The sequence below is a fragment of the Spermophilus citellus genome, assembly GCF_964194105.1.
Source record: "Spermophilus citellus genome assembly, chromosome: 2".
NCBI classification, from domain to species: Eukaryota; Metazoa; Chordata; class Mammalia; order Rodentia; family Sciuridae; genus Spermophilus; species Spermophilus citellus.
Genome location: NC_138183.1, coordinates 248622066 through 248640749, shown reverse-complemented (window position 1 = coordinate 248640749; position 18684 = coordinate 248622066). Strand labels below are relative to the sequence as shown.

The 18684-nt window shown below is 38.7% G+C and overlaps 1 protein-coding gene across 1 annotated transcript in view; it reads left to right on the top strand.

Annotated features, from left to right (window-relative positions):
• PLAAT5 (phospholipase A and acyltransferase 5) overlaps positions 1-18684 on the top strand; it is a gene marked incomplete at both ends in the record, with an annotated part of 31431 nt that overhangs the window by 7592 nt on the left and 5155 nt on the right. Inside the window, one exon of the mRNA XM_081280487.1 lies at positions 5922-6053. Within this exon, the coding sequence (XP_081136613.1) occupies positions 5922-6053 (132 nt within the window). The remainder of the gene's footprint in view (positions 1-5921; positions 6054-18684) is intronic.

Sequence of the window (18684 nt, the reverse complement as noted above, 5' to 3'; positions counted from 1 at the left end):
CTAGAGGCGAGGCCCAGGAGGGAATGTACTTTAGCATGCCCCCCAGGCGATTCTGGAGCACACTAATGTCTGCAAAGCTCTGGCTTAGGGTGCAACTGACAGGGCTTTGGGTACTGAGCCCAGGAGTTTATTCAGATCCTGCTGTAGGTGGAGCTGGGTAGCAGAAATTGCTTCTGTGGGGAAATTGATCATGGGTGTGTTCAGGAAGAGTATCTACATACACTGGGAGGAAAAAACCAAAGGTGGAGAGATAGTTGTTGAGCAAGGACATGGAACCCTGCATGAAAATTAGACCTGGATCCTGGTTCTAGCCCCAGCAACACAGATCTTGTGACCTGTGGTCAGTGGCACCCTTTCCTCCACCCAGATTCACTTCTGTTTGCTGAGAAATAAAGAGGCATTCATGTATAGAACTCCTGTAACAAAACAACACTGTTTGGGTGGATTAAGCAACAGAATTCCATTTTCTAAATGTTGGGGGCTGGAAGTCCAAGATCAAGGTGCAGATGAAATGGAGATGCTTGTTGTATTGTTTGGAAAATAATGGCAGGAAATAAAGTCTATAAATGTTCAATATAGACACAATTTTTTGATTTTTGCAATGTGGGGGATCCAACCTGGACCTTGTGCATAGTAGGCAAATGCTCTACCACTGAGCTGTACCCTGAGCACATAATTAAAATTTTTTTCAATCTTTGCTTGACTGAATTCGTTTATGCAGAACCTGCAGAGATGGAGGGCTGACTGTATATGTAAACAATTATAATTGACTAAAGATGAATATCAAGAATATACAAAGAACACCTGAAAATCAATAAGAAGATAATTTCCAAGTATTTTCTAATACTGTACAGTAGGTTTTCTCTTAATACAACATCAAAAGAAACATCCCAGATAGACAAATGCGCTTCAAAAGCACATTTTTAAAATGACTGCATTGAAGTCCATTGCCTGGATCTACTAGAATTTATTCAACCATTTCCTATTAATGTTCCCTATAGTGTTTTCATTAATTAACTTTTTTTTAATAAAAAGAAGAAATCTAAGTGGCCGATATGTATATATATTTTTGTGTGTATATGTCTTAACTGTTTTAGTGAACAGAAAAAATGCACATTAAAACTTTAGTAAAATAATATTTTAAGTAGACTCTCGTGGAAAAATTAAGAATTGTTGTAGAACTAAGTATTGATGAAGATGTAATTAAAAAAGAATTCTAATATGTTGGTGGAAGTGAAATTGATGAGGCTGATTATTTACATACCCTCCTACATATTAAATCCCATGGAATCTCTTGCTTGCATACACCAGGGCACAGTTTGAGATCTTTTCAATTTTTTCCAACTCCAAATTGGAAAGTCAAACAACTAGCTAACTAGTCAACTCAGTGGCTTTGTCACTGGATTGATAAAAAACGGTATAAACACATAAGGGACTATTTTTATAACAGTGAAAATGATTTACAGAGCCAGGCATAGTGGTGCAGGAGGATCACAAATTCCAGCAATTTAGTGAGACCCTGTCTCCAAAAAGGACTGGAGATGTTGCTGAGTGGTACAGCACCCTGGGTTCAGTCCCTAGTTGAAAGAAAGAAAGAAAGAAGAAAGAAGAAAGAAAGAAAGAAAGAAAGAAAGAAAGAAAGAAAGAAAGAAAGAAAGAAAAGAAAATGAATTAAAGAATTACAGTTGTATACTACAATACACATATATCATAGAAAGAATAAAGTTGCAGAAGAGAACACATGGCATGATACCATTCTCTTTGTCCATTTTGGTGCGTTGTTAAAAAATATTATGAACAAGAGATTTATTTCTCACAGGAGGCTGAGAAGCCTGAGACCTCTACAGATGATTCAGTGACTGGTGTGGACCCAACTCATGATTCACAGATAGCCACTTCTGCTTTCTCACATGATGGAAGGGGATACTCTCTAGGGGCCTCCTTTGTAAGTACACGAATCCTCTTCACATCCTCTTCATGAGGGGTCTGCTTTCAAGACCTAATTTCTTCCCCAAATCCTCACCTACTAAGACCATCTCCTTAGGGGCTGAGATTTCAGGCTATAAATTTTGGAAGGTCACAAATACCACACCATACCCTAGTTTTTATAAAGTTTCAAATATGCGAAACAAAACAGTGCATTAGGGATGCAAAGAAGGGATTTAGAAACTTAAAAGAGAAAGGGCAAAGTCCAGGAGCATCAGGACTAATGCACCGGTAGTCCCCTAGTCCCAGATACTCCAGAGGCTGAGGCAGGAGGATGGTTGGAGCCCATGAGTTCGAGGCCAGCCTGGTCATCATAGCGAGACTCTGTCTCAAAAAACCAACCAAACCAATGAACCAAAACCAAATCCAAATAAGGACGCCATAGACAACAAAACTCAGTATTCAAGGAGCAGGGAGGTAGCATAAAGGAGGAAGGCTTAGATGCAGCAGGCAGAGCAGATGTGTTCAAATTCTTAAGCAGGACGGTGCACTCACGAGCAATTTTAATAACCACATGCATTCCATGAGATTTTGTATATATTGCATATTACATTATACATTTATCTTATTTTTTTAAAAATTAAAACCCTAACTCCCTAATCTCCTCCAGACTCCTCTCCAAGCGTCTCCCCATTGCTCCATAACATTCGATTAGGTGCCACCTGGGAGCCTTTTCACCTAAGCCCTTGCCCTGGTGGTCCCCTCACCCCCGGCCAGACCCCGCTCGGTCTCCAGCGCTGCTTTCTCGCCTCTTTCACGTGGCGGACACGCTCGCCGCCTGCGTCGTTGTACCCGCGCGCGCGTCAGCCGCCGCCGTTTACTGCGCGCTGCGTTCCACGCTCCTCTGCCCTTCCCCTCGATTGTCCCTTGCCGTGCCTGCCCCAGTGCCACCATCCCGCGGCTCCGCGGATCCCGGCTGGCCGATTGGGAACTCGCCTGGAGCGTTGTCCCCTGCGAGGCCTGGGGGCCGGCGGGGCCGCAGCCACGGAATGGGCCTGAGCCCGGCTGCGAGGGAGAGTAAGTTCTCGCGCCACCTCGCTAGGTTGCCCCTGCCGCGCCTCAAGGCCTTTCGCAGACTCGCCAGTATCCGGCCACGTGAAGATCAGCCTGGGCCAGGACGTTCAGCGGTGCCCCACTCAGGTCTGCCTCGGGATCGCCAACCGTCCCCACGAGGCCGGGGCCTGGAAGCCCTCCTGGGTTGCTCTCCGAATCCCAGCAGGTCGTTGGGCTTGGTCGGCGCCATCAAACCCTTCCTTGTAGACATTGTTGGTCGTGTTAAATAAGTTAGTCAGGAGGTATTTCCAAATGATCATTTTTTTTTTTTTTTTATTTAACCAAAGTGAGCCAGACATCTGAGGACTCCCTTCGCACCTCCTCATCCTCTCTCAGGTTCTGTCCCCAGCAATCCCAAAGTCTCCCCTTTGGGAAGCTGTGCACTCTCCAGTACCTTCTTTATCTCAAAATTTATTGAGGAGGAACCTGGAGACAGGCAGCGTTCTAGACCTGAGCTCCAAGTCCACCCTTGCATAACTCAGGGCACTGGCTCCAACTCCACTATCGTACGGTGTCAATCGCAGAGAAGGCAATTGTGGCTTAAATAACACTCCTCTTCTCTGAATTAGAAGAATCTGTGGGATCCCTAGCACTGGTCCAGTTCCTGCCCAAGCAGCCTCAGCAGGATACTTCAGAACTCAGTGAATGCATACAGCAGGGGTGAGTCTTTGCATGAAAGGACTGGGTCTTTGGATGGGAAAAGGTTTTGAAAAATTGACTTTGGTGGCAGTTCTTAAAACACATCTTGAAGGGGTTTCTGTGTGAGTCAGCCTACCACCACCAGTGGTGAGCAGGAGGCTGGTGTGCTTCTGGTAATAAATTGCATTAGGCTTGGGACCAGATTGCTGTGGCATTCCTTGTAACAGTTTCTAGTCGCTGGGTTTTTCTCCAGACTTCTAAAATTTGAATCACTTTAGCAGGAGGCTTATGGTATTGCTGGTCAGTCACTAACAATGAATGATGGAATTTTTCTTGCAGATTGACTCAATGTACTTTCATTAAAAACATGCCACTTTCCTCCTTTAAACAAAAATGCCAAGGGGCTGAAATTTTGGAGAAGACCTGTGCTGAACACACCTTGAGTTCTGGAGATGAGTTAAATCCAGGGGAAAGGTAAAACAAGTCATTTTTTGAGTTGGTGATATAGCAAATGTATAGATATGCTTTCTCATTTCACTCTCTAGAAAACTCTGTGAGACAGATATCACCTCTTCTTTAAAGATGATGAAACTGAGGTTCAGACACATGGATTTACTAGCTCAAGGTTGGAGAGTGGGCAGTACAAATAAGATTCATACCTGGATATTTTTTTTTTTTTGGCTTTGAAATACTTCACTCAAATAGATTATCCCAATGGCATGTTCTTGCCTTCCATTTCAGTCCTCTTCTGCAAAAATAGACTGATTTCTTTCACATTACTTGCAGTTATAGTGCTTTGTAGCTTAAGAAGATTTCTAGAAATATGGAGCTAATTATTGGAAGAAACAATTCAAGAGTTCAGGAGGCTTTCCCCTAGGATGAGAAGGGAAGGCGCAGAGGCTCTTTACAATTCATTATAAAATTTTAGGTGCTTTTTTTTTCTTCCTCTTTTAGTTAGTGTGCAAGTATTGTTACCTGAGTAGTGGGCCAGAGGGCGGACTAAGGGGCTCCAGCAAATCAAGTCTGCCCACTTGCCCCAGAAACCAAATGGAAAAATAATGGTGAAAAGCAGGAAAGGAGCCTTCGTCAATATGGCCATACTGGGCAGACTAGGAACCAGCATTTCTAGCTCTGTCTTTGAGAAAATTGACACGAGCACCCAGATTTTATAGCAAGGGGTATCAGAAGTATGCATAGACCAGTAGTCTTGATCAAAGTGTGGTCTAGTTGATCATTATCTGATCTTTATCTCAGGATCATTGTAGATTGGACAGGGCATTGTAGGTGGCAATAAGAAAGTTGCCATTGCTTGGGGGATAGTTTTGACACATCCTAAGGTGCTTTCAGTGTAGACCTGCAGCTGCTGGAATCCAAGGCCACCGATCAGCGCAAAGGAGACAGATACAAAATGAAGCCCAAGACGCCAAGTTTTTTGCATCATAGGCCCAAGTGAAATGCTTTTGGCAAAAGCAGCCTCTAAGTCCATATTATAGTATCACTTTGATAAACATTTTAAAAGTTTAGCAAATAAAAAAAAAACCCTGAAAAGTCAATTGAGAGGGGATGGGGGAGAGGGAGCGAGAGGGAGGGGAAGAGAGGGAGGGAAAGGGGAAGGGGAAGGGAAGGAAGGATAAATTGACTCTGAAGAATAATGAATTTATGATATTTATTTGGGAATAAGTCAGGATTCTTGCACACGCTATGGAAATCATGAATGTATTTCAAGGCAGTGTGGTAAAGGGAAACTTCAAAGGCAAAATGAGGAGGATTACATAAACTCTTTTCCATAAGGGTGTTCAAAGACCAATGAGAAGGGTGGCACCAATCCAAGTTGAACAGTTAGTTGTTGGAAATATTCTTTTTTTGTAGGTTGCAGTGGTCTTTATGAAAGTTTGTGATTTTTGTGGAATTCCTTGCTGTAGTTCCTATTATTGGGAAATTTGTGCATGAAAACCCACCTTTCATGGCCTCCCTCTGGCTGGCTCTGTTTCCATAGGGTTTGACATCAGTGACTCCATTTTGCACCTGACCACTTTCACATTACACATTGCTATCACTAACATTTTAAATAGACAGCAGAAAACCAGGAAGTAGCAATTGTTCTGTATGAAAGCAACTGGCTTCACAGAAACAAGGCTTGGGGAAATGTCTCCTGCAAAGTCCAAACCTGAAAGGTCTTAAATCACAAATCTGAAGTGATGTTAATACAGATTTTCCAATGATTGTGAAATAGTGTTTTTAAGGATGTGATTGAACAATCATTTAGAGAGAAGTCCATCATTAACGTGGAGACCACACCCACCCAGAAGAGTATAGAGTTGTATTCAACACCCAAGCCTGAGAGGGAGGGCAAGTTAATAAAGCAAGCAGCTGAGGTAAGTCTAGCAAGCATTCTTAGAGTGAGTATTTTGACCTTATGGAAACTGCATTATATATTGCACTGTATTTTATTTAGATTGTGTCTAATAAATATCCACAATGATTGAGATGTTGATTATGCTTTTTAAAAAAAAATCTTACTGAGGTATAGTTGACCCATATTTAATTCCACATATTTAAAATGTACAATTTGATAGCTTTTGACGTATGTGTACAACTGTGATGTGAAAGCCATTGCCACAACTGAGATAATGAGTATCTCCATCAAGCACAAAAGTGTTTTTTATGCCTTTTTGTAATCCCTCCCTCTTCCCACCATGATGTCCCCATCCCCAGGTAACAAACAATCTCTTTCTGTCTTTGTGGATTAGTATGCATTTTCTAGAGATTTATGGAGTGAAATCAAGTTGTATGTGCTCTATTTATGTCTATCTTCTTTATAGAATTTTACATATTTATTTTGAGCTATATCCTTGTGGTTACTTGTTGTCAATACTTCTCCCCCCCCCCCCGCTTTTTTTTTTTTTAAAATTATTGAGCACTAGTTCTTGATGTGGATGTATCATGATTTGTCTATCCATTCAACTGTTGATAAGAATTTGGGTTGTTTCTAATTTTTGGCTTCTATAAATAAAGCAGTCATGAACATTTGTGTGTGAGGATTTGTACACACATGTATGTTCTTTTCTATGAGGTGATACTAGGAATGAAATTGCTAGATGAATGGAAGGTGGCCTGTTTAACTTACTGAATTCCAAAGAGGTGTCATTTCATGTTCCCCCAACAGTGTCGGTGAGTTCCAGTTCCTCCACATCCTCATCAACACTTGGTGTTTTTTTTTTTTTTTTAAATTCTGGTAGAATTAAATTAAATTAAATTTCTCATACTGGTTTTATTTTGCATTTCCCTCGTGACTAATGATGTTAAACATCTTTTCATGTATATCCACGTATATCTTCTTTGTCAAAGTATTCAAATCTTTGTTTCTGTTTTTTCCTATCGGTTTGTGTGTTTTCTGAATTTTTCATAATTTCTACATATAAATCCCTCACCAGATGATGTTTTGCAGTATTTTCTCTGTGGCTTTTATTTTTTTTTAATACTTTAAAAAATTGTCAATGGACCTTAATTTTTATTTATATGTGGTGCTGAGAATTGAACCCAGTGTCTCACACATGCTAGGCAATTGCTCTTACACAGAGCCATAACCCCAGCCCTCTGTAGCTTATCTTTTCAGAACAGGTCTTAAAATTTTGATGAAATCCAATTTATCAATTTTATTGTGCCTTTGGTATTGTATTTAAGAAATCTTGGCTTAATTCAAAGTGACAAAAATTTCTCTTTTTTCCCTAGATATTTTATAATTTTATATTTTACCCTTTCATATTTGATATATCTAGGATTAATTTTTGTATATGTTGTGAGGTATGGATCAAAGTTTATTTTTTCCCTTAAGAATATACAATTGTTCTAGTATCAGTTGTTAAAAAGAAAATGGGCTAAGGAACTGAATAGACCTTCACAGAAGAAGAAACACAATCAGTCAACAAACATGTAAAAAAATGTTCATTTCTAGCAATTAGAGAAATGCAAATCAAAACTATTTCACTCAGAATGGCAATTATCAAGAATGTAAGCAACAATAAATGTTGGTGAGGAAGTGGGGAAAAAGGAACACTCATACATTGGTGTTTGGATTGCACATTTGTGCAACTGCTATGGAAAGCAGTATGGAGATTCCTCAGAAAGCTTGGGATGGAACCACCATTTGATCCAGCTATCCCACTCCTCAGTTTATACCCAAAAGACTTAAAATAAGCATATTGCAGTGACACAGCCACATCAATGTTTATAGCAGCTCAATTCACATACCTAACTATGGAACCAGCCCTTTAAGAGATGAATGGATAAAGAAAATATGGTATATATACATACAATGGAATATTATGGCATTTTCAGGTAAATGGATAGAATTGGAGAATATCATGCTAAGTGAAATAAACCAATCCCCCAAAACAAAGGCCAAATATTTTCTCTGATAAGCTGATACTGAGCCATAATGGGGATGGCGAGATAGGAAAGAATGGAGGAACTTTGGATTGGGCAGTGGGAAGTAAAGGGAGGGGAGGGGGCATGAGGTTGGGAAGGACAGTGGAATGAGATGGACATTATTACTCTAAGTATGACTTCACCACTGGTGTGACTCAGCACCTTGTATAGCCAGAGGAATGAGCTGTTGTGCTCTATTTGTGTACAATGTGTCAAAATGCATTCTACTGTCATGTATAACTAATAAAAATTTTAATAATTAAAAAGGGCTTTCCTTTTCTTATTGAATTGCTTTTGTATTTTTGCCATATAGCTGTGGGTCTCTTTCTGGACTCTACTTTGTTCTATTGATTCTGTGTGTCTATTGAGAGGCCAATATTCCACTATCCCACTATCTTGATTACTGTAGCTTTATAATGACTTTTGAAGGCAAGTAATATTAGTTCTCTAACTCTGCTTTTTTTTTTAATCTTCAGAGTTGTTTTGTCCATTCTAGGTTCTACAAAAAGTATGAGATTTTGATTGGAATTTCACTGAATCTTTAGAGAATTGTCAATTACAGAAACTTCTGACCAATAAAAACGTGTTCTTTTATTTTGATCTTGTTTAATTTTTATTAGCAATGTTTTATAATTTTCCTTCTAAATATATTTTATATCTTTTGAAATATTTGTGGATCTTTGGGCAATGTCTCATATTTTTGATACTATTGGAATGGTATTAATTTTTTTTTTTAAATTCAAGCTGGGCCAACAAGCAGACTCTTATAATCCCAGTGGCTTGGGAGTTTGAGACAGGAGGATTACAAGTTCAAAGCCAGCCTCAGCAATTTAGTGAGGCCCTAAGCAACTTGGCAAGACCCTGTCTGAAAATAAAAGGGCTAGAGATGTGGCTTAGTGGTTAAACACCCCTGGGTTCATTCCCTGGTACTCCACTCACCCCACATTTAAATTTAACATAAAAATTCAATTTTTGGTTGTTGCTAGTAAATGGAAACATAGTTAGTTTTGTATATTTATCTCTTATTCTTCAACCTTGCTAGAATGACTTATTTGCTTTAGTAACTTACTTTGATGGATTCCATTAGACTTTTTGACAGATGATCATGTCATCTGTAAATAAAGACAGCTTTACTCCTTTCTTTCTACCCTAGATGCATTTATTTTTCTTAAATTATGCTAGCTAGAACTTTCTGTATAATGCTTATTAGAAATTATGAGAACAAATATCTTTGTCTAATTTCTTTAAAAGGGAAAACATTTAGTTTTGAAACAGTATGAGGTAAACTGTAGATTTCTGGTAGGTACTATTTACTAGATTGAGTACTATTTACTTTGTTGATAGTTTTTTTTTTTTCAAATCAAGAATGAATGTTCAATTAAAAAACACTTTTTATGTACCTGTTGAGATGATTACATATTTTTTCCTTTTAGTTTTAATAACATTGATTGGTGTTTGGATGTTGCACCAACCTTGTAATACTGGGGAAGTTCACATGTGACCTTTATGTATTATCCTTTTAATGTCATGTTTGATTCAATTTACAAAATTTTGTTTGATTTTTTTTGCATTTATATTCATAAAATATATTGGTCTTTAATTTTATTGTTTTGTAATTGTTTGGTTTTGTTATTATGGTAATGCTAACCTCATAAGATGAATTTGGAATTATTCCTATTTCATGATTTTTCTTGTGTACAACCAGCATGATTTCTTCCTTTAATGTTTTGAAGAATTTACTAGTGAAGTCATCTAGGCCTAGAGTTTTCTTTGTGGGAAAGATACTAACTGTAAAATCAATTTCTTTGATTAGCTATGGGGATATTTGTGTTATCTATTTCTTCTTAAGTGAGCTTTCATAGTTTATGTCTTTCAAGGAATTTCTCCACTTCGGCACAGTAACTTGTCAAATTTACTGGTGTGAAGTGGTTCATAATTGCACTAGTCAGTTTTTGGTTATTTCGACAAGTAACCTGAGATAAATACAAGGAGAAAAGGTTTATTTGGCTCATGGTTTTAAAGATTTTAGCCCATGATCTCTTGTCCCTGTTGCTTTGGCCTTGCAGCAGCATAGTAGATCATGGTGGAAGAGGAGGCCATGATGGCCAGAGAGCAAAGAGAAAGACAGGAATGGAGTCCTGATATCTCCATTCCAGGGCATACCCCATGACCTTACTTCACTAAGCCCCATTTACTAAAGGATCCACCACCTCCCAATAGCACCATGCTTGAGGACCAAGCTTTCAACATATGGGCCTTTGAGGGACACTCAAGATCCAAACTGTAACAATAATGGTCTTACAATTTATTATCTATAGAATCTGTAGTGATGTCACCTCGCTCATTCTGATATTTGTGTTCTCTGAATTCCCTCTCATCAGTTTGGTTAGTGTTTTTCCTGATAAATTTGGTTAGGGTTTTTAATCAGTTCTATTGATTTTCTCAACCAGTTTTTGATTTTATTTTTCTATATTGTTTTCTGTTCTTTTCTCTGGTCTTTATTTTGTTTTCTTAATTTTGCTTACTTTGGGCTGAACTTGTACTTCTTTTTTCTAAGTAGAGGTCATTCATTTGAGACCTTCCTTCTTTTTCTATTATAGGTATTTATTGCCATAAACTTTCCCCAAAGCACTCCATTGGTGGAATTTCACAAGTTTTGATATATATGTTTTCATTTTTGTTCCATTCAAAGTGCTTGCTTTTATTCCCTTTTGATTTCTTCATTGACTTGTTGGTTATGAAAAATATTTAATTTTCAAAGGCTTGAAAAATTTCAAGATATCTTTCTGCTATTAATTTATGATTTGTTCTTTTGTGGTCAGAAAGTATACTCTGAATTCCTTAAATCCATTTAAATTTATTGAGTCTTCTTTTATGGCCTCAATTATGGTCCATTTGGTAAGTCTTCTGTTAGATCTTGAGAAAAACCTGTATTATATTGTTGGAGAGAGTGTTCTATAAATATTAATTAAGGCAAACTGGTTCATAGTGTTGTTCATATCTTCTATTTACATTTTCTATCAATTTTATTGTGGATCACTTTATTTCTCCTTGCAGTGCTATCAGTAAACTCTTAATTGTAATGGACTGTTAATATGTATGTGTACAAGTCAACTTTGCCTTACAACAATGAAGTACTTGAGGCAGCCAACTTATGAAGAAAAGAGGTTTATTTGGCTCACAGTTGGGGAGGTTCAAACTTCCAAAGCAGGTGTTCCCAGTGATTTGGCCTCTAGGGAAAGTGGTGGGTGGCATCCCATCATAGTGGGAGTGTTTTAGGACAAGTAGTCATGTCTCAAACCAGGGAAGCAGAGAGAGCTGGAGCCAGGCTTGAAATTTTGAGAACTCAGGGCTTCCAGAAAGCTACGATGACCTACAGGCCCCCTGCCAAGCCACACACAGCTCCTCCCAGGAACACTACCCTGTTGAATGAATGTCAGTAACACCAACCTTTTGGTAAGGGTATATAAACCATATGCAAACCATATGCAAATAAAACCATATTCAAATAAAACCATATGCAAATAAAACCATATGCAAACCAAAGCACCATGAAAACATTTAAGATCGTTGTTTACTCTTGATGAATTTACTCTTTTATCTTTATGACATTACCTTGTTCATTCCTCATAATAGTCATTGCTTTGAAATCTACTTTGCTTGGTATTTACATAGTCATGCCACCTTTCTTTAATGAGTCTTAGCATGATATATGAATTTTTCTTAATTTTTACTTTTAACCAGTTTATGCTCAGTATGGCACAGCAGGTACTCAATAGCATTTACTAAGTGAATCATGCTCTTGTATTTAAAATGCATTTTTGGTAGATAGCATAAAGTTGGGCTTTACTTTTTTTTTAACCCAATCCCAAAATCTTTTAATTGGGATATTTACTCCAATATTTTATTTTACTTTTTAAATTTTTTTAAAGGAGAGAGAGATATTTTTGTTGTAAGTGGACACAACACAATGCCTTTATTTATTTATTTTTTGAGAGAGAGAGAGAGAGAAAGAGAGAGAGAGAGAGAAAATTTTTGATATTTATTTTTTAGTCTTCAGCGGACACAACATCTTTGTTTAAATGTGGTGCTAAGGATTGAACCTGGGCCGCATGCATGCCAGGCAAGCGCGCTACCGCTTGAGCCACATCCCCGGCCCCTTTATTTATTTTATTTTATTTTTTTATGTTTTGTTGAGAATTGAACCCAGGTCCCTTCCGTACTAAGTGAGCACTCTACCACTGAGCCACAATCCCAGCCCAAGTCTAATATTTTAATATGACTATTAATATAGTTAGATTTAAGTCTATCATCTGTTTATGTGCTGTTTTTTCATTTTTTTCTTTGCTTTCTCTTATTTTTGATGTTTTTTGTATTTCTTGTGATTCTATTTTATGGCATTTGTATCTTATTGGCTACAACTTTTTGTATATTATTATTTTAATTCTCATTTTTTTTGGTACTAGGGATTTACTTACTTTGGACATTTCATACAGAATATGGTTTCAATATGTGAATTTTGGTGACTGTTTTTTTTTTTCACATGGCATAATACCGTAAGATTCATCTATGCTTGGGCATGTACCTATATTTCATTCATTTTTATTGGCAAATAATATTCCATTATATGTGTATAATTTTGTTTACCCACCTATCAGTTGATGGACATTTGGGTTGTGTCCACCTTTTGGTTACTATGAACAAGCTGCAATCGATGTTCATGTGTAAGTTTTTAGGGAGATATGTTTTCATTTCCCTTGGAGATATATATATATATATATATATATGTGTGTGTGTGTGTGTGTGTGTGTGTGTGTATGTGTATCTATATGATCTTTTTATTAAAGAGGTTTTTAAGAGGTTTTAAGAGGTTTGTAATTATAAAGAAAATGAAGAGATTGGACCCAGTGTTTTATATGGGGGCTTCTTGCAATAGTTTTACTGAGACAAATTGTAAGGGCTCAGGATATGCTGAAGAACTTGGCTATACAGTTACTGCTGGCTCACCATGACCCTGTGGTTGTTTCCATTTAAATGATATTAGACTCTTGATCTGTTTGGTAAAATAATAATTCTAGCAGTTATGGGTTTTTTTTTTTTTTAAAGAGAGAGTGAGAGAGGAGAGAGAGTGAGAGAGAGAATTTTTTTTAATATTTATTTTTTAGTTCTCGGCGGACACAACATCTTTGTTGGTATGTGGTGCTGAGGATCGAACCTGGGCCGCACGCATGCCAGGCGAGCGCGCTACCACTTGAGCCACATCCCCAGCCCCAGTTATGGGTTTTTATTTCTCATTATATGGTAGAAGAGGAAAGCATCAGTTGAGACTATAGGTCAATTGTTTAGGATTATAGAGATGTCAGTTGTTACGTCATCTTTGTCAACTAATGAATTATCAAGCTCAATGACCAATGAGAATTTCAGGTTTTCCGGGAAGGAAATTTTCACAGGACACTACCACACTTTCTAGCACATTTCAAGACCATTTGTTTAAATTATACTTCCAAGGACTGATTTAAACGAACAGAACAGAACAAGTTGATAACAGTTGTGAACATTCATAAGACCTCTGTATTGCACAGGACAAGGTCAGTGTTCTCATACACGTTTTCAGTTTAACACCATTATCACGTCAACTTCTTTAGCACGTTTTATGATGCAGAAAGTTAACTATAGCTGCAGGGTGGCCATTACTTTTCAATATTTAATGACTCATTTACAAAATTTTTGTAAAGGCTTGTTATTTTTTATTTGTTCTAATTAGTCATACATTACAGAATGCACTTTGACACATCATAAATAGAGAATAACTTCTCATTCTTCTGGTTGTACATGATGTAGAATCACACCAATTGTGTAGTCATGTATACACATAGGTTAACAATGTCCAATTCATTCTACTGTCCTTCCTATCCCCATACCCTCCTCCCCTCCATGTATGGCCCTCTGCCTAACCCAAAGTACCTCTGTTCTTTCCTAGGACCTACCTGCCCTGAATTAGCAACTGCATATAAAAAAAAATTCAGCCTTTGGTTTTTTTGGGGACTGGCTTATTTTGCTTGGCATGATATTCTCCAGCTCTATCCATTTACCTACAAATGTCATAATTTCATTCTTCTTAAAAGCTGAGTAATCTTCCATTGTGTATGTGTACCACATTTTCTTTATCCATTCATCGGTTGAAGGGTACCTAGGTTGGTTCCATATTTTAGCTATTGTGAATTGAGCTGCTAGACTTGTTATTTTTATGGATCACCATTGGAATTCCATTTGGTAACATTATAAGCAAAAAGTAGACCTGTAGAACGACATATTACTGTCAAAACAGGAAGTAAGAGGTGAAAGTAAGGATCTGACTCAGGAACAGTGAAACAGGGCATTCATAGCATTGCTGCTTTGTAGTTTGTAATTCAGCAGAGGTCTGGAAGGATATTTTTGTTCTTGCTCTCAAGGTCCTCCTGGGTTATTTGTGGAAACAAAAGAAAATAAAAACTTATAGTAGAAGAAGAAAAGCAACGTCATTACCAGTTCCCCATATGGGACCTTCTATGACATTGACACATGGGTTCATGACTTTTCTCTGTTGTGGAGAGTTATGACTAACACCTGCCATGACAGGCTGTTCTGTTTTCACCTGACACCTGGTGGAGGTCTGTGTCTCTGCATGTATCTTTGGTGGGCATGCTCATTTTACCTTCTCTAGTGTTACTTATTCTCCCAGGCCACTGTGCAGCTCTGGATGCAACCCTGCAATCACCAAACTATTGTTTCTGCTGCTGTTACCAATCCATGTACATCTCTTTAAAATGCATGGAATCACTGCTTTTGTAATAGGTGAATTCATGCCAAGAGAGGAGGGCAGATGGAATAAATGCATCTTGTTCTTCCAGTACCTAAGGAACTCCTGCTGTTTTCCAGAAGTTAGGCCTTAGCGATTTCTGGACATGGACATAGGCCCACACCCACCTGACAGCATCCTTTCCCTTTCCCTTTCTATTCCCTGTGTCCACATGTCATCTCTGTCTTCATCTGCCCGCTCATGTGCACCAGCTATCCCGCCCGCTGTGTGTTTGTCTCCCTTCCTCTGATGAACCAGTCTCTTTCCTTCCTCCTGTCTTGGTCTTTCCATATTGCCAGCACTGTTCTTCCCTGGTCTCCCAGCCAGCCCATGGGAGTTGTTAGGCACTAGGTGTGTAGGTCTCCTCCAGATTCACATGTGAAGCTGAAGCCATCAGTGTGGCTGCATTTGGAGTAAGGAAGTAGTTGAGGGTCGTCATGGGGGTGGTGAGCTGATAGGATTTAGTGCCTTTAAGAGAAGAAACACAACTGGTGAGGGGGGAGGGGGAGGGAGAGCAGGGGTAGAGGGGAGGAGGAGGGGGAGGGAGAGAAACAAAGTAAGAAACAAAGTAAACTAAACCCAAAGCAACCACAAAGAAGAAAATAATTATTGAAGCAAAAATCAATGAAATATAAAACAAGGAATAGAGAAAGATCCATAGAGCCAAAACCAGGTTCTTAAAAAAGATAGAATTGACAAACTTTTAGATACACAGAGAGAGAGAGAGAGGGAGAGAGGGTGGGTGGAGAGAGGGAACTCAAATTCACAAAATCAGGAATGAAAGAAGGGACTCACCACCAGTCTTACAAACATTAGAAAGGAATTTTATGGGGCTGGGGATGTAGCACTTGGTAGAGTGCTTGCCTAGCCTGCCTGAGGCACTAGGTTCAATCTCTAGCACAGAGGGTGGAACAATAGGCTTAGCTCAGATGACTTCACTGGAGAATTCTTCCATATGTATAAAGAGGAAAAGTTACCAATCCTTCAGAAACTTCTATGAAAACAGAAAAAGTAAATGTTTTCCTACTCATTCTATGAAGACAGTAATTATCCTGATACCAAAGAAGGACAAAGATATACAGAGAAAAGAAAACTGGACACTATTATCTCTTAAGAATATAGATGTAAACATCCTCAGAAAAATTGTAGCAAACTGAATTCAGCAACACGTGAAAAGGTCGTGCACAATGACAATGTGAGATTTATCCCAGGAATGCAAGTTTGGTGTGACACTCCAAAATCTATTAATGTAAAACACCATTAATGGGACAAAGGACCACAATCATAAGATCCTCTCAATATCCCCGGTGTTATTGTTTGGATATGAGGTGTTCCCCCCAAATCACCTGTTTAATGCAGGGATATTCAGAAGTGGAATGGTTAGATTATGAGAGCTGCAATCTAATTAGTTCATCCTAGTTGGAATGGACTGACTGGGTGGTAACTGTAGACAGGTGGGGTGTGGCCTGAGGAGGTGGGTCACTGTGGAGGGGGGTGCCCTGGAAGCATTCATCTTCCCCTTGGCCTCTTCTACTCACTCCCACTGGTCTTTGCTTCTTGACTCAGGTGAGCTGAGTGGCTTTCCTCCACTGGGCCCTTCCCCCAGGATGTTTTGCCTCACCTTGGACCCCGAGTCAGCTGTTAATGGGCTGAGACCTCTGAAACCATGTGCCACAAATAAACTTATCCTTCTCGAAGTCATTCTTGTCAGATGTTTTGGTTACAGCAATGCAAAATCCGATTAAAACACCCAGGAGAAGCATTTGACTAAATCTAGCTGCCATTCGTGATAAAAATTCTCTTAAAAATTTAAAAATCCTCTTAAAAAAAAAGATCTTTCTTAACCTGAAAAACAGAACCTATGAAAACCTGCAACTAACATATTGAATGGCAAGTGAGTAGATGAGGAGCAAGGTGAGGATGTTCAGTCTCATCACTTCTAATCGATGTTTGTATAAAAACACACTTACAAAGCAATTAAAATGAATAAATATGTTTGGTACATTGCAGGATATAAGATTAATGCCCAAAAATCAATGGTGTTTGTATATTTCAGCTATAAAACATCTGAAAGAGAAATTAAGAAAATAACTATTCATTATGGCATAAAATACTCAAAAATAAATTGAACACACAAAAAATATGACCATAAACTATTGGTGAGGAAGAGTAAAAAACATGTAAATAAATGCAAGGACAGTCCATGTCTGGGTTGGAAAATCCCTTACCAAGTCCATGCATAAATTAAATGCAAACTCTCCTGAAATACAAGTATTTTAAAAAAATATAGATCTACTAAGTGATCCTAAAATTTGTATGGAAAAGGAAAGACCCCAGAATACTTAACATACTATTGACAAAAACAAAGAACAAAATCAGCGAGGGAGAATGTGGTGCCTCTAAATAATGGAGCCCTGATATATCTGACATGATATGGATGGGACAACACATTACTGTGGGTGAAAGAAGCCAGACACAAAAAGCCACCTGCTGTGTGACTGATCTCATTTATATGAAATGTCCAGAGAAGGCAAATCTACAGAGACAGAAAGTAGCTTAGTGGTTGCCTGGGGCTGGGGTTGGGGATGGTAGAGAGAAAGGGAAGTGACAGCTATGGGGATAGGTTGTGTCTGGGGGGTAGGAACTAGGAAGGACTGCAAATGGGCATGGGGCGTCTTTGGGGTATAGTGGTCAGTTCTGAAACTGGATTGTGGTGACAGTTGCACAAACTATAAATTATAAAAGCTATCAAACTGTACACTTAAAATGCATACACCTTATGGAATGTAAATGATAGAAAAGCTTTTAAAGAAATAAGTACAAGAGCCACTTTTACTTCTGCAAATTCTTCCTCTGGCAAACGACTGTCCTCAGCCAGGAAAAATCAGGCTGGGAAGTGGGAGAAGAGAAACAGCCCTGAGGAAATTAGACTAAGTGAGAAACTCATTGCAGCCCGGGTTAAGGAGCAATGCAATTGGAAAGCAGATAGGCGGGTTGGAGTAGTTCATACCTCTGACCTGCTGCCCAGGCAGGCCTTGGTGAGCAGAAGCTTCCTCCCAGGATGACTCCTGGAAAAACAGCCATAGTTTGGGAGGTAGGAGGAGCTTGGGAATAAGAATTTAGGGGGAAATTTTATGCTTTTGCGCACAACTACTGGAATAACAAGGATAAAAGAACTCTGATTATTATAAGAAATCCATTATCAGGGGAGCCCGAGGCTTTGCTACATATTATGTGCAATGTGAACGCATTTAGCCACTCTCACACTTATGGACCCCCAGATATTCATGCATCTTCATCTATGTTCACCTACACATTCACATACACACAAGCAGGCACATTTATGTTACACAAACATGCATTCTCACATTCACCAACATACCCACCTCACTATGTACATTAAAGATTGTACCATTTTCTTTTCTGGGAAATTCCTAGTGCCCTGGGATCTAACACAGATGGAGTGATTGACAAGTACTTTTTAAAAAAAAATTAGTTGTAGATGGACACAATACCTTTATTTTATTTATTTTTTATTTTTATGTGGTGCTGAGGATCGAACCCAGTGCCTCACACATGCTAAGCAAGCGCTCTACCACTGAGCCACAACCACAGCCCCTTGACAAGTATTTTAACAATGTGGATGCTCATCATGGCCTCATTCTCTCTCTACTTCTCTCCCTGAAATGCACAGACATGCACACACACAATGCCTGTTAGATGGACACTCTCTCCTTCAG